This window comes from Mugil cephalus, chromosome 8, assembly GCF_022458985.1.
Source record: "Mugil cephalus isolate CIBA_MC_2020 chromosome 8, CIBA_Mcephalus_1.1, whole genome shotgun sequence".
Lineage (NCBI taxonomy): Eukaryota > Metazoa > Chordata > Actinopteri > Mugiliformes > Mugilidae > Mugil > Mugil cephalus.
Window position 1 is genome coordinate 6266755 of NC_061777.1, and position 21311 is coordinate 6288065.

Sequence of the window (21311 nt, forward strand, 5' to 3'; positions counted from 1 at the left end):
GTAGTTTTATTTATCTGCCCGTGCAAGTAGCCTACGCCATTATTTAGCCGTCTCAAAGTGTAAATTGAATTTGAATTGTAAAACTGGTGAAGCACCCCTTTAAAGATTTAATTATGAACAAATTATAATATACTCTTATTTATAGATCATGTGCTTTAAGATGCTCACTACCTAATCCCATTGTCTCTGCCTTCAGTGTAGCTGGCTACAAATATTTACATTATCTTACCTTCATTACCTTCATTCTGCTGTGTAATGCAAACTTATATATTAATTTACGTATATAACCAAGAAAGTTTCTAAGTGCATGTAACATAGGAAGTTATATAAAACATTTGAATGCATGCATTCTCATGTCCTGATTTACTAACAACATTTACAATTTCCAGCCAATTTGTACTACTAATAAAAACTACAGATTACTTTATTTGCACTATGACTAATACTATAAGGTATTTGGTTTTCTAAAAAAGTATTTGCAATCACCATATCTGCTATTATACATATGTAGTCTACTGGTGTGTGTATATTAATACTGTGCTGAGCCAAACTTTGTTCTATGTACACACAGTGTATACCAGAATGACAATAATGTGTATATAGACTTAGACTTAGACAGACTTGAATGATCCACAAGGGGAATTAATTGGTCACAGTAGCTTAATTGTTACAAAAAGATGAGCTGTTATACAGGTAAGGAACATTTGTATATTTTTCTAGACATCTTTTTTTAATATAAATCTCATAAGGAAAATTAAATTTATTAGTTTATCCTGAAATATCAATAATTATGCTTACCAACGTGATTTATTTCTTCCCCTCTCTTTTATTTAATTATTTTTACTCAGGCAGTCCTTCGGGCGCGTCGCATTGGGTCCGTTATCGATGACGTTTCCGATGACCCGGAAGATGTTGTCGGTGAAACTTGATAAAAATTGCGTTGTTTTTTAAAGTTAGTATTAACCTATGCTTACAAATGCGTAGCACGTATTATAAAAACTCAAATGCGACCAAATGCACATACTCCAAATTAAACGGTGAGTCTGTTGGTAATTTATTGCCGCTAAACGAAGCTACATGTTAGTTAGCATGTGCGTAGCTTGTTAGACTAGCTTTAGAAATTAGCTCATTTAAAGATCCGCTTGTTTAACGGTCGTTATATCAAAATAATAACACTAACATTCAAACATATTTACGGTTCAGTTGTTGTCCTAGACGTAGTTGGGATTAGAAAAGTTTCAAATCAGGCTTGTTATTCTCTACACAGAGCAATATTGACTAAGTTTAACATTACTCAATCTACCAATATAATCAGTATTTAATTCTCATGGTTGAAGTGTTTACAGTTTGTAGCCCTTAAAAAAGTTAATTGCCTTATTACTGAACATAGTTTGGTGGTAGTTTGCTCCACACAAGTCAAAGATCGGAGCGGATAAGCTGGAAAAGAGACACGTAATCTAATACTATGTGGGAAAACAAGACGGTGACCCCTCTTATCCCAGATGTATTTAGGTCTTTACTTGTTAAATTCTTCAACATACTTAACCAGTTATACTCAAACTGGCAACAAAAACTCATACAAACCACACACAAACATAATCAGCTTGTATAAACGTGGCTTTAATGTTTGCTGTATGAGATTCAGCCCTAATTGGATCTAACTTCTCGTTCTCCGCTACAGGTCACAGTAAAGCAGACTTTGCTGGCTCAGCTATGCCTCAGAAACCCCAGAAAAACGCTCAGACTGCGCACTACATCGAGCTGGGAGCTTACCAGTACTGGCCCGTACTGGTGCCCAGAGGTATCAGGTTGTACACCTACGAACAGATCCCACTGTTTCTGAGGGAGAACCCCTACATTACTGACGGATACAGAGCCTACCTCCCCTCCAGACTGTGCATCAAAAGGTGAGAAGCAGAGAATAATGCTCAGATTATTATCAGTACATTAATATATAGTTATTTTATTTTTTTGTCATAGACCGGTTTTGTCGTATTGATTACTTATTTGTAATCTTTCAACCTTGTATTCAATCATTTTCTCATAATAACTAGTTTGTGATTCCAAAAGTTTTGTTCACCAGCCCAACCGTTAAGCGGGTTTTATGAGGTGATGGACAGAGAAAAAGTAATAACATAGTCGTACAAATCATCTGAGCGCTAAGGAGTTGAATTTGTTTACAGTAAAATGGTTGGTGATTGGTTGTAGCACTATCTGATTGCGTCTAGAGGTGTTTGTTTCTCTGATTTGATTCACGCCAGGCTGCATAGTAACATATTTGAATGAAGATACCAGTTGTTTACATTTATAGGCCTGAATGTGTGTATAGTTGATGTTTAGTCAGCAGGTGAGGACACAACGATCACTCTCAGATACACAAAACCAACAATTGAGAATCAGATAGATCTCACTGTAACAGTAACAGTCCAAGAACTGAGGCTGCTGTTTTGTTGTTTTGAGACTGGAAACCTGCATCTTCTCAGTTGAGATCCTCGTTCAAATTAGAATTTTGTTATTTTTATTTTATTTTTTATAAAGTGTGTATCTCTGTTTGGCTTTTGGGGGTAAAGTCTGAGGAAACTGTAGCTGTGTTTTGTTGGGGGACTAGTACCGGCTGCACATGTGATTAGTAGGTAGTTGGAGATGTTTTCCAGCATAAATGAGCTGCAGGAAACACCATCATTAAGGATGGATGTAAACATTGGGCTGCATTGATTGGTTTCTCAAAAAGCATGTTATTTTTTTTTGGCATCACCAAAATATGTCAGTACCTTGTTGGACACCTTGAACATTTGTCTTAGTCCAAAAAACATGACGATTTCTACAATAGCACATTTCAACAGTAGGAAGTTGGCTAACAGGCATTAACAGAAATAACATTGTCTTTTCTTCATGGTCACAGTAGCTTCTTTATTGTGTAGACACGGTTTAGATTATTGGATTATTTTTGATTCTGTGAAGCAGTGGACGTTTCTGTCAGTCGGTTCTAATTATGCAACAATTTTTTATCCCAGTGACCATTTAACGTTTGCAAATCTTCTGCGCAGCCTCTTCATTCTGTCCAATGAGACGGTGAATATCTGGAGTCATCTGCTCGGCTTCTTGCTCTTCTTCTGTCTCGGGGTGTACAACATGGCGTCAGTGCTGCCGGCCGTCGGCGCCTCCAGAGAGGATTTCGTCATCTACTCCATCGGACTCTTCTGCTTCCAGGTACAGTGACGAGTTTGTGTGTTCGACTTCTGACATGACAGTAGTTAGGAATGTGGGTGTTAGTGAATAATGACGTTGCTGGTGGGTGTTGTGGTTTCTTTAAGAAAAGTAGAATAATAGTAAGTTTCGCCCATCATATCACAGGATAATGTCAGTAGATTGAAGTCAAACTCAGAGTTTGATCAGGTAATATTGATTAGGTGTATTGATATTACGCCTGTAGTCTGATATACTCCAGTGTCTCCACAAACTTCAACTGGCTTCAAATAAAATCTCATTCAACACAAGATCCTGCTACTGACTTTTCCATCATATCTATCTGAATTTCACCAACTATACCGACCCTTATAGGTGTTTACAGGTTATTATTATTATTATTACTCAAACAGTGAAAGACATGTTGTTTGTCCACTTCTGTGCTCGTATCATTCCAATAAATGATAAAAGTGTTTTATTGAATTTGCTATATCGTCATGTAATAGTTGAGCTTTTCCTGCTTTTCATGTGAGAAATTACATGCTACCCATTATTTTAATTCACTTTTCCAGATTCCAGGTTGACGTATAAAAAATTACACAGTATGAACCAGTTAAATTATTAAAAGATTGAATAAGGATTAATTGTATAAAAATATTTCAGTTCTTTCTGTCACTGTTACTTTTTTTGTCAGGTTTACCCAGATGAGGATTATTTGTTTATTTATTTATTTGCCAAACATTTAACAGGACATACAAAGGAGTGAAGTGCTATACGAATAATACGAAGAAGAAATAACTAGTTTAAAAAAACAAAAAAAACAACAGCGATAGAAAAAACAGGGAGCAGGCACAGAACATAAAAAAAAATAAAATAAATAAAATACAACTAAAAAGGCAAAAAAGAACCATAAATAAAACACAAATGAGATATGAGCAGGGTTATTATGAAGATTATTTTAGCCTCATTAATAAGTAATGACTTCAGATTAGCCCAATGTCTCGAGGTGAAATTGCTCATATGTTACTTTTGCAAACTGTTGGAGGATATTCTAACAAATTAAAGATGATAAGTTTAGCAATCTGCACGTGATTCGTCAATCCACACATTCAAATACAATTTGGTAGAAATACAAAATTTTACTGATTTTAGTTTAGTTTTATTTATTTCGAACACTCAAAAGAAAAGAAATGCATCAAATGCACATACAACCGAAAATACACAAAAGGCAGAAAAATAAAAATATCTCCAATAAGTAACTTAAATTACTGGTAATGATCGAAAAGCAGTGGAGGGGAAGCAACACACTTATCTGGTCCCACTCCTTGTCAGTATTAATATGTCATTGTAACATGTTTAAAAATGTTCTTTGTTGTCGTGGTCCCTGACTGTATTTTTTTTTCTGCCCTCAGCTGTGCATGCTGTGCTCGGTCGGTTACCACCTGTTCTGCTGCCACCGTTCAGAGAAAACCAGCCGCCGCTGGATGGCGCTGGATTATGCCGGCATTTCCATCGGTATCCTCGGCTGCTACGTCCCTGGAGTCTTCTACACCTTCTACTGCAACAATGTAAGTTCATCGGCTCTATTTAGTTTCCTATCAGTTCAACGTTAATGTCAGATTTATGTGAGGAAGAACTGCAGTTTAGCTTCGATGTGACTTTCCCGACCTTACAGAAGTTGTGCTATCGCCGCTTCTTGCTGCCAACACATTTCCAAAAAAATGATTACATTTACTCAGGGATTCAACAGGAAAAAAAAAAAAAAAGTACGAGGCTTTTACATTCATGAGCAAGGTCGACGTTAGAACATCCTTTACGGATTGTTCTCCAGCTTTGTCACATGAACCCTTATCTCTGACGGCTGTACGCCACATCTCTCCCCCTGGAGCTGCATCCCAAACATAAATCCTTAAAAACGCTGCCCTCCAGACAGTCCTCTGTGACTCTGCAATGCTCCGCTTCAGTTTCATTGTAAACAGATTATCGTTTGTCCTTGTGGAGTCTAGTTCGTCGCAGCAGAAGACAAGAAAACCGCTTTAGTTTTTATGTGCTTCTCCTCTGGGCTGTTTCCCAAACTCTTCCAAATTTACAAAGAACTTTTAGGCTCCTGTGACTGTGAGCTTTGTTTACTTATTTATTTATTTTAAGCAGCTGTAGAACTAAACCCTTATTTAAACTGATCATAATAATGAAAACGCCCTAATGTGCAGCTCTTCTCATCTCTGTTTTGAGCCACATCATTTCCTCTCTCCTCCACCGTCCTCCCTGAGACCAGATATCAATCTTAGAGCCATTTTGAAATCAAGGCAAATTTTACATGCAACTAGAGAAAACATATATGCAGCATATAGACATACAAACTAGAATACACGATACTATCAGATGCAATAGATGAAAGACTTTGTATTTGGATGTAGCTAGTAAATTATGCAAGAAGTTGTACAACATGTATGAGGTGAAATGATCAAGTCCTTCCTTTGTAGTGAGCTCTGACTGGTTTATCGTCAGCAATATCGGTTGTACCCAGAATCCAATATCGATCCAATACCAAGTAAATACAGTGCAAGTATCGCCGATACTGACACTTTTTTACTTGAAATGTCACGATCATTGAATGACTTAGTAACTTCACCTTTACTTAGTTGATTATGATAAAACCCAGGACGAATATTTTAATCAAATAACCAACAATCCATCAACTAATTACAATATAAAACAGTTTAACAGTATAAAAGTTAAATAATTCTCCTTTTACTACACACGATTTTTTAGAAAAAAAAGAAATCATCGGTGTTAAATAAGAAAAGGGAACAATGTAACAAAACTTTAAATATAACAATGTTAACGACAAATATTAATAGTGACGTATAAAATCAGTAACAAAGTCAGTTGACCGAATAACTAAACAAAAGCAACAATGTAATAATAAGTATAAAAACTGCTCAGAGATTTGGCTCATTCATTTTCCACCAAACTAGTGGGTCTGCGTCCGGTGTAACTGTCTTCTCTTCAAAGGACCGACGCCTTTCAGTAGCGGCGTCCGTTCCAGCTGTGTGATGCTGCTGTGATGCTAAGATCTGAGCTTCAAACTCTGTCTGTGTCTGCATCCACCGTTTGCTACAGGTGAAGGTGGAGAAGCTCCTGACTTAGAGACAGACTTGAAGCCGATACTAGCCTCAGTGTTGATACCAACGATATTTAGATTGATACTCCCAGCCCTAGTTTGAGGTCTGGAATCAGGCTGCTGCATGTTATATGGCTAAAAGTTTTTACCTTGTGATTCTACTTCATCGAGACTGAATTTAAATTAACAAACTGCCAAAGTTGTTAAGAGACATTCAAACCTGATTTGAATCCAGGTTCGTTTCACTGCGCGTAATAATGCATAATATGCTCATGCGTGAATGTTTCTGCATAGATCATCACGTTAACGTCTCCGGAGACTTATTAGCTCCACATCCTCAGCCTGAGAAGCAGTAATTGAATAAAGCTGCAGTGGAGGTTCTGGAGTCTGGATCCACTGATTGACTCATTGTTCCCGGTGAATAAGCAGAACGACACCTTCGCCGCGTTCGCCACTTGGAAAACAGCCTCTGATGACACAAGCCAATTTCAGTTCCTCATTCCAGCCGCCCACGTCAGTGTTTTTCTTTTTTCTTCTTCTTCTTTCCTACCGTGGGCTCTTCTTTCTCTCTGCGTTTGGCCGTGCTCCTTGCCGTTCGCTTTCCCCCGCATGTTGGAAGCGCCGGGTTATTTTGCCCCCAGAACACAGCTGAAATCTGCTCCAGCCCAAACCAGATGGCTGCGTTCACGGAGCGGTCCGTCACTCCTGTTCCCCACCATATGACGTTTGCAAGTCCGGGAGCCGTCTCAGCGAAGGGCCCCCTCCCCGGGCGTCCCTGCCAAGACTGGGGCTCCGCTTCTGGGTGGCTCCTCTCTTCACGCAAGCCAAGTCCCTAAAGAAGGTTTTTTTTAAGATATATATATATGTATATATTTAGCCAGTCAAACTCTCGTCTCGTCAGAGGGTTTTTAGAAATTGTAGATTTGGAGGAGATCAACGAGCGAGTCTGTTTTCGGAGGAGAGCTTTAAAAAATTTGGCTGAAGCAGAGTGAGGCCTTGTTCCTTGGTGCAAATTTATTCACTGTGAAGTACAGCAGGATTCATCACATGAGGACGTGTGACTGGACGGAGGCCGGACAGAAGGGACCGAGACGAGGCTGTTCAGACTTTACACGGTTTAAATACCAAGTGCGCTTTATATTCGCGATAACAAGTGAAACAGTGGGAGACTTATTAGTTTCGTCGTCTGCTTTCTCGAGGATTAAGAAGAATTGAATAAATTAAACGCGGCCTGCTGCACAAATCAGGCCGAACCCATAGTAAAGTAAAAAGAAATGAAGAGCAGGGATTAACTGCTGCGCGTCCTCTCTCTGTCTCTGCAGTACTGGCGGCAGGTTTACCTGGTGACGGTCCTGGCCATGATCCTGGCCGTCTTCTTCGCTCAGATCCACCCTCAGTACCTCAGCAAGCAGTGGAAGCAGCTGCGCTCGCTCATCTTCTGCTCGGTGGCCGGTTACGGCCTCATCCCCACCGTCCACTGGATCTTCCTGACGGGAGGCTTCTCCTCTGAACTCGTCCAGGTGAGAACGTGTCACCGCAGTCGACTCTGACTGGGTCTGAATCACTGCTTGTAACTGTTGTTGCAGTTGTATTTTTAGATAATTTATTCAATTTGTTTCTCATGTAGTTGAGAATGTATAAAAGTTACATTTATTCTCATGCCCTGCTTTATTTAGTTGTAGTGGTATTTTATTTTGAAAGTGCCTTGTTAGGTTGATGGGTAACAGGAAGTAAGAAAAACGGACGCGGTTTGGTGATATTTTGATGCTGTTTATATGAACTAAGAACTGAGTTTTCAAAGTGGCTTTTTTTTTTTTTAAACGGTGGATTAAGGACAAGCATCAATAAACCAGTTTGCCTGCTGCTTCGAGGGTTTTCTTTGTGTGTTTCATCTTCCATTCCTTCCTTTCTTCAGGTTTTTGTTCCTCGAGTCCTGGGGATGTACTTCATCGCAGCATTAGCCCTTATTTTCTATGTTTCAAAAGTTCCTGAACGCTATTTCCCAGGTGAGACCACTTCTTTGATTTACCATCAGATCTCTGCTTTTTTTTTTTCACCTATAATTTAAGATTGTTAATGTTTAGAATGATATAATAAAGAGCAATGTTATGGCAGCAAGAGACATATTGAGGTGTGACAACACACACCTCTACTTATCTTTGGGAACAATTCAATATTTAACGTCTCTAAATATGATGAACACAATTTGTTTGGCTCGATATTTAATTATTTGTATAATACATGTCAATACTGACAACTCGATGTGACACAAACTATTTGAACTAATAAAACTTTGATGTTTATTTATAAACCTTTTAGCTGATATTAATTCATTTAAGCGCTGCAAATACTATTTAACAACCGTCTCAAAACTAAGCTCTGGCTCCTGTTTTCCAGGTCAGCTGAACTACCTGGGCTCCAGCCACCAGGTGTGGCACATACTGCTGGTCGTCCTGTTCTACTGGTGGCACCAGTCGTCAGGCTTCATCATGGCGTACAGACACAGCCATCCCTGTCCCGACGCCCCCCAGCACGCATAGTATACGCCGCTAAGCATGCTGGGAACTCAACTCAGCTGTTCATCTGTAAGTGGCTGCTCCATTACTGGACTTTTTTTAGTTGGTTGCAGTTTCCTATTTTACCATTAGATGTCAGTAAATCCTACACACTATGGTTAAATAAAGATATTTTATTTTTATTTCTGTTTAGGTGCTAGCTCACTGAAGTAGCTAATTAATAATTAAAGTTGATACAAAAAATAAAAAATGAGAAGTTTTCTGTGTATATAAACGCTGTTCAACATTCGATGGCAACCATTTTTTATCGTTCCCGTCTCCAGGTTGGCCGCGGCGTATTCCAGCTCGGTGGACAGCAGCAGACAGACTCTGTCCCAGGCCTTCAGTCCATCTCGGTGTCCTCGCAGACAGACACACACTGACCTCTGAGTGTCTTCGGTCCCTTTCGCCTGTGAGTCTGCGATGAGGCAGAAAACGTTCGGTAGCTGCAGGAGTCAACGCAGGACGTGACGTGGCACATGTGAATGTTTTCGACATCCCAACGATTGTAGGGAAACTGTCGCAGCAGCTGACGCATATTTTACCCGAATGTCACCAACAAAAACACAATTTCCGTGTTCGGCTTTAGACCCGATAACTGGAACATTTAGTCGGTTCAGTCAAGTAGCATCTTCTTTATGAAATCCCACGTATTTCTGTAAGTGCCTGTAAATCAAACAGTAGCTTCTTGGTAAATTAATTGGTTTAGTTTTTTTTTGTTTTTTTTCCTTTTAAGGTTTAAACCCATTCTTTCTTAATTCGAGGAACGTTTCCCCCTAAAAGAACAGTTTTTAATTTTTATATACAGTTTTAAAACACGGCTTCTTTAAATGTCCTTTAAAAGGGAAAATCAACTTAGTGACATATTCCTCACGAGAAAACATCTGTTTTTACAGGTGAACTAAACTCCACCCACATCATTTGTTGTTGTTGTTGAAGTATCATCAAGCACAAATGTTTAGACATTAACAAAAACCAAAGACGGTTGTTTTAAAGGGCCCAAGTTGGTGAAATGTATTTTCTAATGTAAGACAAAATGATCTTTTTTTTTTCTTTCTGTGCTGCGTCTGTGTTCAAACTAATTTTTTACGACAGTGTTTGAGGAGAAAGTTCTCAAAAAAAAAAAAAAAGTGTTCACTACTGGAACAGAGGACGTCCTCTCGTTGACGTCTTCGCTGGCGTCGATGAGCTGCTCGGCCTGTAGGGGGCGCTAGCGAGACGGAAACTGGGTCCCATTTTCAAAAAACTGACGTCTCTTTAATGTAAACAGTAGAAACACTAAAATATATGTTATATAGGAGACATTTAGGCAGACAAATGATTGTGTATTTTAAGTGTGTTCACTAATTTATTTTGTTAAAGCAAAAAATAAGCAAAAAAAGTAATTAGAACATTTTTCTACATCCCAGTTAAAACTGTACTGCAGTTACTGTCAACTAGACATTGGGATGCAGTTTTGTTTTTCTTAATTAAAGCACTGAATTATTTAATTTTTTGCATTAGTTTCACTTTTCTTTTGATAAAATACCTTCAGCTACACTAGATGTTGCATTTTCTGCCTAGGTTAAAAACTCGGCCAGTGTTTTTAGACGTAATAAACTCTATCCAGCTCCGTTAGGGTAACGTGCAATGTTGAACGCCGACCAGTGTCTAGTATTTTAATGGCGACATTCCCGATAGAAACAGTCTTAACATGAGTGCGAAAGATTTTAGTTTCGTTTTGGAATGACAGCCATCTTTATTTTATTTTATTTTTTTGTCTTTCGTAGCGATTATTTAACGTTCGGACATGTTTCGGTCATCCAGTATTTAAATGATGTCATGTTTTACTCTGTCGCTCCAAAACCACATCAACTGTGTCCAACGTTCATTTTTGTAGCAGCAGAACCTTTTTCTATTGTGAAATAAAACGAACATGAAAGAAAAGAACCCCGCCTCAAATTGCTCTGAGATGAAACGTGTTTTTGTTTTTTTATTGTGTCAAACAGCGTTATAGAGCAGATAAATACAAGATAAGATTTACCCTGGTGATTAAAAAAACAAAAAAAAAAAAAGAAGGAAAGTGGTTTCCACTGGCTTTTAAGTCGAGCGAATGTACCAGTGGCTGTGGAGCTACTAACTAATGCAGTGCTTAAGGCCGCCGATGTGGAACAGCAACGAGTTGGAGGAAGAATTCAGCGCTGAAGTGTGTTCATGAAGACGAATGAGCTGAATTCACATCGTAGATTTTCAAGTGTTCGTTTGAAACGTTTTTCCCTTTATGAACGTACTTTATGAGTTCACCTCACGCTGCAGTGGAAATGCCTGTGTTGAAGAATAAAGGATGATTTTTTTTTCTTTTTATAACATACATTGTTGTTAACAAATTCCAAAAAAAAGACCAAAGCTGATACTGACACAACAGGAAGAATGGCACTGTTCACTTTTTAAAGATTAAACTATGTTTCTGGAGCCTATTTTAAAATGAAGGGTTTGACATTTTTTGTGGGGGGAAAACGTCATTTCTCTTCTTCTTGCAAACTTTGAGAAGACTGATGGCCCACGCACCAAAACAAGCCCACCAGAGGGTCTAAGAGCCTCTGATGGTAACTGAATCCATCTGGCAGGAGCTGTTCACCAAACTATTAACTTCCTGAAGCACCGTCATCACTTGCAGCACTGATTCATTTCTCTCTGCTCAGAATAACTCGGTTCTTTCTGCACACGTGTGCCCTGTATGGAGTGAAACATCAGACATGAATGAGGCTGGATTGGATCAAATATGAGGTTTCACTACTTAAAGACATACCTATCTGTACGTTTAAAGATCCTAAGTGGGAGACAGAGGATGTGGGGTTGAGTACGCAAACTGGATTCAGTCAGAAACTAATTGGTCTTTTCATGGGATTTGTTTACAATATAAATATGATGCCACCTTATATTGTAACTGATGGTAAAGTCAGACAGAGGATTCTGGAGAGGACATAAAACCTATGGTCCAGATCACTGAATAGACTATAAGCTTGTATCTGTAGGTCTAGACTAGAGATCTAACGCGTCCTTGTGTTTTTTTTTCTTTTCCTTATTTCTAACGTGTTGACTTTTAACTTCATTAAAAAAAAAAAGAAAGAAAAGAAAGAAACTTAACAGTACTTACAGCTCATAAAATAAAGAACAAAGTTAAGAGCCTAAAAACTTAAACCGGACCCAACGAACAGCTCCAACGTTTTAAGGAGCACAGTAAAATCCCTCGTAAGTGTAAATAACACAGAGTAACACAGAACACTTCCACAGTTGGCTGCGTAAAAGACTACTGGTGAAATTGTGCATACAGAGAAGAAAAAAAAAAAAAAAAAGGTCTAGTAAAGATAAAACAAAGTGGTTAAGGTCTCCCAAATGATCTCAAAACGATGCAAAGAAAGGCCAGCGCAGGCTGACTGCGTCGAGGTTTCCGAGGTACTGTGAAGCGAGGCGGAGCCAAGCTCAGGTATAAGGCTTCGTGGTGCTTTAATAACATGTCGGTAAGGACAGAAGGCAGGCCATTGAGAAGTCAAGCGGTCAAATATTACGCTAATAATCACAGTTTTTGTTTTTCTTTAGAGGGGTTTTCAGTTTCTCTCGGCCGAATGTTTTTTTTTTATGAGCATTTAGTTGCAGCATGAAAGGCTCGTCAGCAAATGGCTACAGCTGAAAGATATGTGGAAACACCACTCACTCCACAGGGTTTAGGTGTCATTTAAAGTTAGAGACGTATTAAAAATGTTCTTAAAAAAAAAAAAAAAAGAAGTGTTACTCGGAGGGGCACTGTGCCTGGTTAAAAATGATCCCAAACCTCATAAAAGCTCAGGGGTTATTCAAGCGGGAAGACGCAAGAAGAGTTTACTGCTTCGAGGGAAAAGGTGCGGCTCCGAAAGGGTCGAGGTCCCCGGGCTGTGAGGCGGAGGAGGGCGGCGGCTGCTGCTGCTGCTGCTGCTGCTGCTGCTGTTGCGGATGCTGCTGAGGTCCACTGTGGATGACCAGTTCTGTGAAGGGCACTGCCCCGAAATCATCCATAATTTTGCTTTCTCCGAGGGCGCCGTGAACCGAAACCGGCCAGGACTTTCCATTGGCAGCGCTCATGTCGGCCTTACCGTCGCCGAGGCCTTGATACTGGCCGTGCCGGGCGTTGTCCGGAGGGTGGAAGGGTTTGGCCCCGAACGGGTCTAAAAGGGCATCGTCTACCGGCAAAGACGCCGCCTTGTCTTTGCCTTCGGCCATGGTTATATCAACGCTGATGTTCTCCTTCGAGTCAGAGGTGCTGAGGAACTCGTTGCTGCTCTGCGAGTCTCTGCGGCCGCCCTTCTTGTGCCTGCGGACGCGTTCGGGCGTGCGGTACGTCGGCTTGTTGCCCTTGCGCCCGCCGGTCGGCGTGCCGTGGTGCCGCTTCCCGTTGCCGCTCCCGGGCGTGGCCTCCTGCTTCGTCTTCCTCTGGCGCGACGAGAGCTTCTGAAGGCTGCGCTGCTTCAGCCTCTGCTGCTGAGGGCTCGTCGAGCCCTCGAAAGGCGTGCGGAAGATGTCTTCGGCGCTTCTCGAGGTGGTGGGGGGCGGCGCGTCTGGGCCCGGCTGGAAGGGAGAGAACCCAAACACGTCGATGCCATCTGGGGATACTGGCGACATCTGGCCCATGGGGATGTCGCTCCCGCTCTTGCCCGACTTCGAGAGGTTCCGGTTGAACGGCGCTTTGGTGAAAACATCAAATTCGTCCAGAGCTTGCTGCTCGTGGCTGACTTGCCTGAAAGGCGCTTTGGCAAAGATGTCGGTGGTCTCCGAAGGCCCGACGGGCGAAGCTTCTCTGAAGAAGGGAACGGCGCCGAAAACGTCCACGGCTCTTTCTGCACCGGGCAACTCGGGAGGGGTGGTCAGATTGCCAGATCCCCTCTGAGGACTCCTGGGGCCTTTGCAACCTGCAGCTTTCTTGGGGCGGCTCTTCACTCTGCTGGGGCCGAAGTCCGAATCGGAGCTTCGTTTGTCTTCGTCCTCCTCGCCCTCTTCCTCGGAGTCCATCAACAGAGGCCTCTGTCCTAAGTTCTCGGGCTCGGTGTCTTCGCCGTGCTCGCTGTTCAAGGCTTCCTCCTCCTCCGGCTCTTCATCCTCGCTGCTTTTCGGCGAAGAAGGGTCCGACTCGAAGTCGCTGTCGGACTCGTCGCCCGGCCTGCAGTGGCTCTTCTTGCCCGGTTTGTGCTCCTTGGCCGTGGACAGCTGCAGGGCCTCCGTGGACGCCGAGACGGGGCTAGGGACGCTCGCTTCCTCAGTGGTCTGTTCCGTCTTTACAACACTGGCACCTGCAGGAACAACGCACAAACAACAGATGTTACCCCGTCCCTCCAGATGTCTCACAATCAAAAGTTCTCAAGTAATACGATGAGTGACAGAAGGAGAACGTTTAAACCAGGAATAGAAGTTTTCATTTCCCTACAATACCCCCTCTGACCTCCATAATACGAGGCATAACTAAAATCACAATCACTCGACTCACACAGAATATCCCCAGAAAGAACAATGCCCGCAGTGTGTCTAATGTCGAAGCAGAAGGAGCAGCAGAGGAGAATCACAAAACTCAATATGGTTCAAAAGATACTCTGACTTCTTAACGCTGATCCTGCAATAAGAAATACGGGCTTAGAGGTCGAAGAATAAGACGCGCAGCTTTTCAAGATTTACGGAATTGCTTTTTAAATTCAAATCTCTCCATGAAAAGGTTTAAGCTTTAAGTCAGCTGCTCCCTCCCGACTGTAAAGAATAGAGCGGTTTTGTAATTTCCTCGCCTCGCTTCTGCATTTCTATAAATTCTTGCGCGTATTTGGCATTTGGTGAAAAAAAAAAAATTTTGCCTTGTGTAAATTTATTTCCAAGAGATTTGCATAATGGCAACTTAGAAATTAGCCTAATTAGCGAGTGGACGGCCTCCAATTGTATTGAAAATAAATTTTGCCGTATACAATGAGCCAATTTATTGTTCCCTAATAGGAGGAGGCTCTCCATCGGAAAGCAGAGAAAGGACCCCCTGCTGTGAACACGAAAATGGAAAGCTCTCCACGTCTTCAACCGTCCAATCTGGCAGCACGTGACGACAGATTAGCCAAAAGCTTTGTTGTTGGTAAATGAAACAAGGCAGCAGGAATAAAATGTATTAATGCCGGAGTTACGAGCCGCTCTGCATCTGTTCGGCCCATCGGATGCGTTCGCGGATTATAACTCGCAATCGTTCTCACCTCACCGAACAATAGAAACATCTTTAATCAAGAGAGATTTAGAGGATTACGAGACGGGGGTGATCTCTTAAAAGATACAAATAGACAGTGAAAGCACTCCTGTGATTGTTGTCTCGCCCGATGGAAGATTATTTAAGAAATCTGTTAGAAATGTCCCGCAGCAGCTGGAGCTTAAATAAGTCTGTAGAGCCGAACGCAGACCCAGAGTTAGAAAAAAGTTACTGAGCGTTACATTTAAATAGTCAAATTCATAGTTAAATAGGTCAAAAATTAAAATTTATTTATTTTATTCTAATAACTGGACCCAGTCAGATCAGATGAGATAAACCAGTGCAGTGTTTGGTTTTGGACCCAAAGATCAGTCAGTTACGTCTCCACCATTCTCGTCCACCGTGTTTTTAATACCTTCATAACTAGATTTGAGCATAGTGCATAGTTTTTTAATTAAAATGATTTTGATTTGAGTGTATTTGTGAATGTCTGTGAACAAATAAAGAAATCAAGGAAGTATTAAGTAGATAGTTTTTGCTGCCGATATAAACAAGTCAATTTAGAATTTTGAGAAATTGTAATTGCATCAGTCCCGTTTTTCCATATTTTTGCAGTATTCACCAATCAGGCGTAACATTATGACCACCCTCCTAATATTATGTAGGTCTCCCTTGTGCCTCCTAAACTGTTGTGGGAATGGACATGGGTCTTCTGAGGGTGTCCTGTGGTGTCTGGAAACAGGATGTTGTTAGTGGGGGGCTTTGAGTCCTGTGTGTTGAGGGGAGGATCAGTTTGGGATCCAGTAAATTTAGAGGACAGGTCAGCATCTTGTGTTGTTTTCTTCATGTTTTTTAGTTGTTCCTAAACCGTTTGTGTGTCACGCTGCATCCTGCTGCCTGTTCTGGTCTAAGTGGGTGTTAAATGTCTAAGTAACATCCACATGAATGAATGAATGAATGCCAGGTCCAAAAGTTTCCCAGCAGAACACTGAACGACACAAGATGCTCGATGTCATTTACTTCTCCCGTCAGTGGTTTTAATGTTGTGGCTGATCTGATACTTTCATTGATGCTTCAAAAAGTCATCGGTACCTGATGGAGTATTACATATTAAGTCAAATTAACACTACAAACAGAAACGAAAGTGTAAAATGACGCCATATATGCTACCAAAAAAAAAAAAAAAAGTTTGGAGACAGCTTCTCATTCAATTCAATGAGAAGTCGTCTCCAAACTTGTGACCGGTAGCGTACATTAAGTAAATCTGTCCGAAACTACGCAATAAAATATGTAAACAAACAGATAAAAAACGTTCACACACGTGTCGACCAAGACAAAACGTAGTTGACATAATAGTGCATCAGTGTTTGCTCTGCCCAGTGTTATTAAAGTCAGAGGGAGCTCAGACAAAGACAGCCATATCAACCATCAGGTACATCTTGCTTGTGGCGTAGTGGTGGAGAGACTCTAAAAAACTCGTTTAAGAGACTTGCTATACAAAAGGAACCAAAGGGCATATTGATTTTGAAGTTTTTTTTATTTATCAGTAACATTCTATAAAGAAATACATTCACACTCACAGTATGATACAGGGCCTTTTACATAGTCTGCTGCAAAAAACAAGATATGTATAAGACAAATTAGTGACCTATGGGTGGTGTTGTTTTCTGTGGGAGAGGTACCAGGAGCTGCTGATATCATTTTCAACACTTCTAATGAGAATTAATGTAAAAAAAATGATAATAAAAAAATTAAAAAGTCCCAAAGTCTTAGCAATCCGAGGCTTCTAACAAGCCTGCAAGTATGTAAAGCTGACCAGAAAAAAAAATAAAAAAATAAAAAAGTTACAGAGGGTGAAACCACACCCCGAGACACAGAGGAAGAAACACAGTAAAACCTGCAAATGTAAACAATATATAACAGCATTATAAATGTCTATGTTTGCTCGTTCGCGCCACAAAGCCTGTGGCAGTAACTTGTATTTCAATATTTCAAGACAAAATTAAAATTAAAATAAGATGCATCTAATGGCTCTGGTTGCCCCCTTCTCCCTCACTCTCTCTTTTTTTATTATTATTATTTTTAGCTTTTATGGTTCGCCTGTCCATCCACCAATACACACGAACAAGATGTTTCTGAGCATGGCTGTCTTAACTAAAATGAACAATGAACAAAACAATTAAGCAAATTATATATATATATAAAAAAAAATAAAAATAAAACAAAAACACTCGACTGAAGTTGAGGCCCAATAAAAGCAGGCGGCGATATGAGTGGAAACACAAAGCGGAAACAGAAGCAGCTTCTCTAAACTTACCTTCAGCTACGCACATGAACTCTATTTTTTTTTTTTTAACCAGTTAATAATGAGTTTGTACAAAATGTGCACGGTTCCTGTCACGGATTACGATGGGAAACTAAGGCGAGATAACAGCAGCACGATGTGGATTAAACACACAGCCCTTTAGGATTGTATGGATTAAAGAAAACAATCACGACGGCTGCGTCCGATGTCACGATAACAGGTTTATAGTGGAGCTGTGTCAGTTCTCAGGGAGAAACGTTTTAATCTAATAACTTGTGATTGTTGAGCTGGACACTGAGCTCTTCTCTCACTCAGTTCCATTAATTAACGTCAATTCTTTAAATAAACGTCAAATAATAATAATAAAAAAAGCTGCAGCAGCTTTATTGTAAATATATATATATATATTTTGTATTTAAAAATGGAATTTTAAAGACTTCCACAATAAAAGAAAACAGGACTTGCATACGAGCTGCTTCACATTTATCTTATTTTAACTATTTCACTTTTTTTTTATATATAATTATTTCAGTTTACATCAGCTTCCAAATTGTTATGTTCTCCTTTGCCGTCTGACATGAAAACTTATTTCAAATGTACCTGCTGGATCTTGTTGCTCAAAGGCAGAGCTGCACCAGACAAACGGGTACAGACACAGATTCATGTCTTTGCAGGCTCAGATTGTGACATCGGTTCTAAAAACATCCTGATACAACGACATAACATGTCTAGTAGCTAAATAACGATAATAATAAAAAAACAAAAAAACAACTACGGCTCCTCTATCTGCGCTGCACTCTTTAAATAATCGCAGCCTCGTTAGAAGAAAATGCATCCGTGTGACTGTTTTGTCGTCTTTCTTTGGTCCTAAATTTTTTTAAAACAGAAGCAGCTTCTCTTTGGTCGCCAAAGCTCCACGTTTAAGAGGATTTACCGACACAGATCTGGTGATTTACTCCTTTTTTTTTTTTTTTAAAGAGCACTAATAGTAGTGTACAGACTCCGACTTTTTTTCCCCCGTTCGACCTGGAAGTCCTCGTGTTTTTTTCTTTCGAATTAGGTCCCTTTTGTACTTTATGGACAGAGGCAGGATGGTGTTAAAGCAGCTCTGCCTTTTGATCAGCAGCAGATCAAAACACTAAAGATGTCAACCACAAAAAAATAAAAATAAAAAAGAAAGAAACATGAAGCACAGATGATAAACTCTAACTGAAGGCGTGGTTAAAAAGTTGGCTGCTGTGTGTTTGCATAAAAAGAAAAAATAACTGATGCACTGTAAATGGCAAAAACACAGGAAGCTAAAAAGCTGATCAAAAATTTGGTGCAAATTTTTTCATGCCAGCTCTGGATTTAAGATTCTATTTGATCTGTTTTATATTCAGTACAAAAAAAAATCCCTTTGTATTTTTTTTTATTTTTTTTGGTTTCTTCTTTTTTTTTTCTTCCTATGAGCCAATCTGAACTCAAATCGATTATATTCATTAAGCAACAAGTGAAGACAATAAAATATTTCCACACTTACATTCAAGTGCTTATAGGGTTATATTGCATCGTTACCTTGCCTTAATTATACTCTGCGCTGTAGCCACTGGATTTGCATTATACCTGCATATTAAAAAAGGACACGAGATGTATTTACTGTAGAAAAAAAAACAAACAAAAAAAATCTTCTCTCGCTCTCCCCTACAAAATAAGCGTCGTAGCGCTGATGTTCCTCGTCATTAAATATATTCTACGACTTACAAACAGCGTTTTCCTAAATCGCCTATCAAAACAGTAACCGATTCACATTTAACGAGCAGGAAGAGCACAGAGGCACAGAAGCTTATTGCTGCCGCTGATGTAACATATGAAGAAATACTGCACTTTGATATTCACATTTGTCATACCAAGGCTATGAACCACATGCAATCTAACTGGTTAGTGAAGCCAACCGAGAGTTAAAACCGTCGTCAGCGCAAACGATCGAGGTGGATTTTAGCGTCGGCCTCCACGGTAAAGTAAAGTGCACAGTCCACACTAGGAACATTTGAGGCTTCAAATATTCTTTGCAATTTTTTAATGGCTGCTGAGGAGCAAAAGGTATTTTAATGTAAACAGACTTTCAAGTTCAAGTGTGTCCTTTTTCTGTATTAGTACCAGGGCTGAATTCTGCTAGTCACACGGAGCTGTGAGAGGAAAACTCTACCAAAATGAGCCTCGATAGGCAGGAATGGGTCTGGCAGGGTCGTTGGATTGGCCCCGTAGCAGATACAGGAAAATCATCTCAGTGAGATGCATGAACAAAAAAACTAAACAGATACGAGCTGGATTATTAGGTAGATTAATCCGGAGGTGGAACGGCTAAAAAAGAACTGCAAGAATTAACCTAGTTACTGAGCACAAAGATCTACATCAGCTAGTTTATAATGGAATGAGATGCACAGGCCGACTGACACCTTGTCTGAAGTAAAAACAAACTCTTAGAAAATAAAGTGGTGGCACTAAAAGAACTGGACTGTACGGTGCCATAACACGTCCTCAAACTCAGCAGCATGGAACAAACAAGCTATTCTTAGAACTCAAAGTGTTTTCAATCTGCCCCTTTTTTTAAACCATGAGGATTTTTTTTTTTTAACCGTACTTTACAGTGAAAGTTTCAATCAGACCTGTGACGTACCGGCCATGTGTGTGGAAAGGTTATGTTTTGTTTATGCAATGTAAAGTTTTGCTTTACATCGTCAAAAAAAACAAAAAAAAAGAACTATGATCGTTCACTCTCAGCCCTCGTTCGTGTACTTTGCTCTTAGTGCTCGACTGAGACGAGGAACGTAACCGCGAAACCCCGGCAGATTTAGTTCCAATCGATGAGGAGACTTCAGGCCGACTTGCATAAAGATTGTGTTACAGCAGTGCAGTAGAAAATGATCACTAATAAGCCCACTATTAAAGTGACACTCCTGCTACTATCACTCAGCTCACTCGTTTCATTCTATTCTATGTTGACGGAAGAAGCGCATTTAATCTGTTAAGCGTCGTCGGGGAAACAACAAAGATCTGACGGGTCACTGATTATTAATGTGGCATAGGTGCTCCTGACCGGGGGGTCAGTAGAGGGCAGAAAGGGGGAGAGGGGAATGGGGGGCGGGTTGCTCCACAGTGTTGGGTCCTCACGGTAGAGACGCCTCTAAGACTTGCCTGCGTTGGCCACAAACGGCACCGAGCCGAACAGATCCTCCGGTGGGAGGGGCTTAGAGGAGGAGGCAGCGGGCAGCGCTCGGTCCGTTTCCACGCTCGCTGTTCTCTCCACTGGCTTTTCTGCTGGTAAAAAGGTCAGAGAGAGAGAGGGAAGGATGATTAGAGTCTAACTGATGAATTCCCTTTAAAACCAGAATTTAATAGAGGGTTTACAGCCAGTGAAGTCTCCATGGTTACGGCCACTGAGCGGCAAAAGGTGACAGTTGAACATGGAGATTAGCAGCATTAGTTTGAATCATTGGCTTTAATAGAGTCTAAACTGTAAAATTATTTTTAATAAAAAGGTGAAGAGCGGTTGTGCGATTCACTGAACCAATAGATTTGAAAAGCAGTCAGATACTTTTAAAGGTATCAGCCAAAGAAAAGAGAAGTAAATGGATCGCTAAGAAACAACTGGTGTCCAGGCACAGAAACCTGGTGTTGTGGTTCTCATTTAGTATCAGGAATTAATATTAATTTATGCTGTATTTTTTGATGAAGTCAAACCTTAAATTACTTGTTAAGGCTGTCAGATAAGTTTGTTATGTTGTTGTTTTGACGTAGTTACGATCGACAGTAACTATTTCAGTTCCAACAATAAATAACAATAAAATAATAAACGGAATATTTCTTTCACTCCTCATCGTCCTTTTAACGTCCTGTCAGACGCTACAGTATTATATGGCTAACGTTACTTCTCAGTAA

At 40.4% G+C, this 21311-nt stretch overlaps 2 protein-coding genes across 2 annotated transcripts in view; one reads left to right on the top strand and one right to left on the bottom strand.

The window, feature by feature from the left end:
* The first annotated feature begins 887 nt into the window (after positions 1-887).
* On the top strand, positions 888-10794 carry paqr3a (progestin and adipoQ receptor family member IIIa). Its single transcript, XM_047592285.1, has 8 exons — positions 888-1037; positions 1682-1907; positions 3048-3210; positions 4599-4754; positions 7633-7830; positions 8226-8316; positions 8708-8895; positions 9150-10794. Exons 1-7 carry the CDS (start codon positions 977-979, stop codon positions 8848-8850), a joined length of 1038 nt encoding a protein of 345 aa, XP_047448241.1. The 5' UTR covers positions 888-976; the 3' UTR covers positions 8851-8895; positions 9150-10794.
* An 18-nt stretch (positions 10795-10812) lies between these two features.
* bmp2k (BMP2 inducible kinase) overlaps positions 10813-21311 on the bottom strand; it is a 43241-nt gene continuing 32742 nt past the window's right edge. The window contains exons 15-16 of the mRNA XM_047592282.1: positions 20568-20687; positions 10813-14165 (exon numbers count right to left, since the gene is read on the bottom strand). Coding sequence (XP_047448238.1) covers positions 12724-14165; positions 20568-20687 — 1562 coding nt within the window. The 3' untranslated portion in view covers positions 10813-12723. The remainder of the gene's footprint in view (positions 14166-20567; positions 20688-21311) is intronic.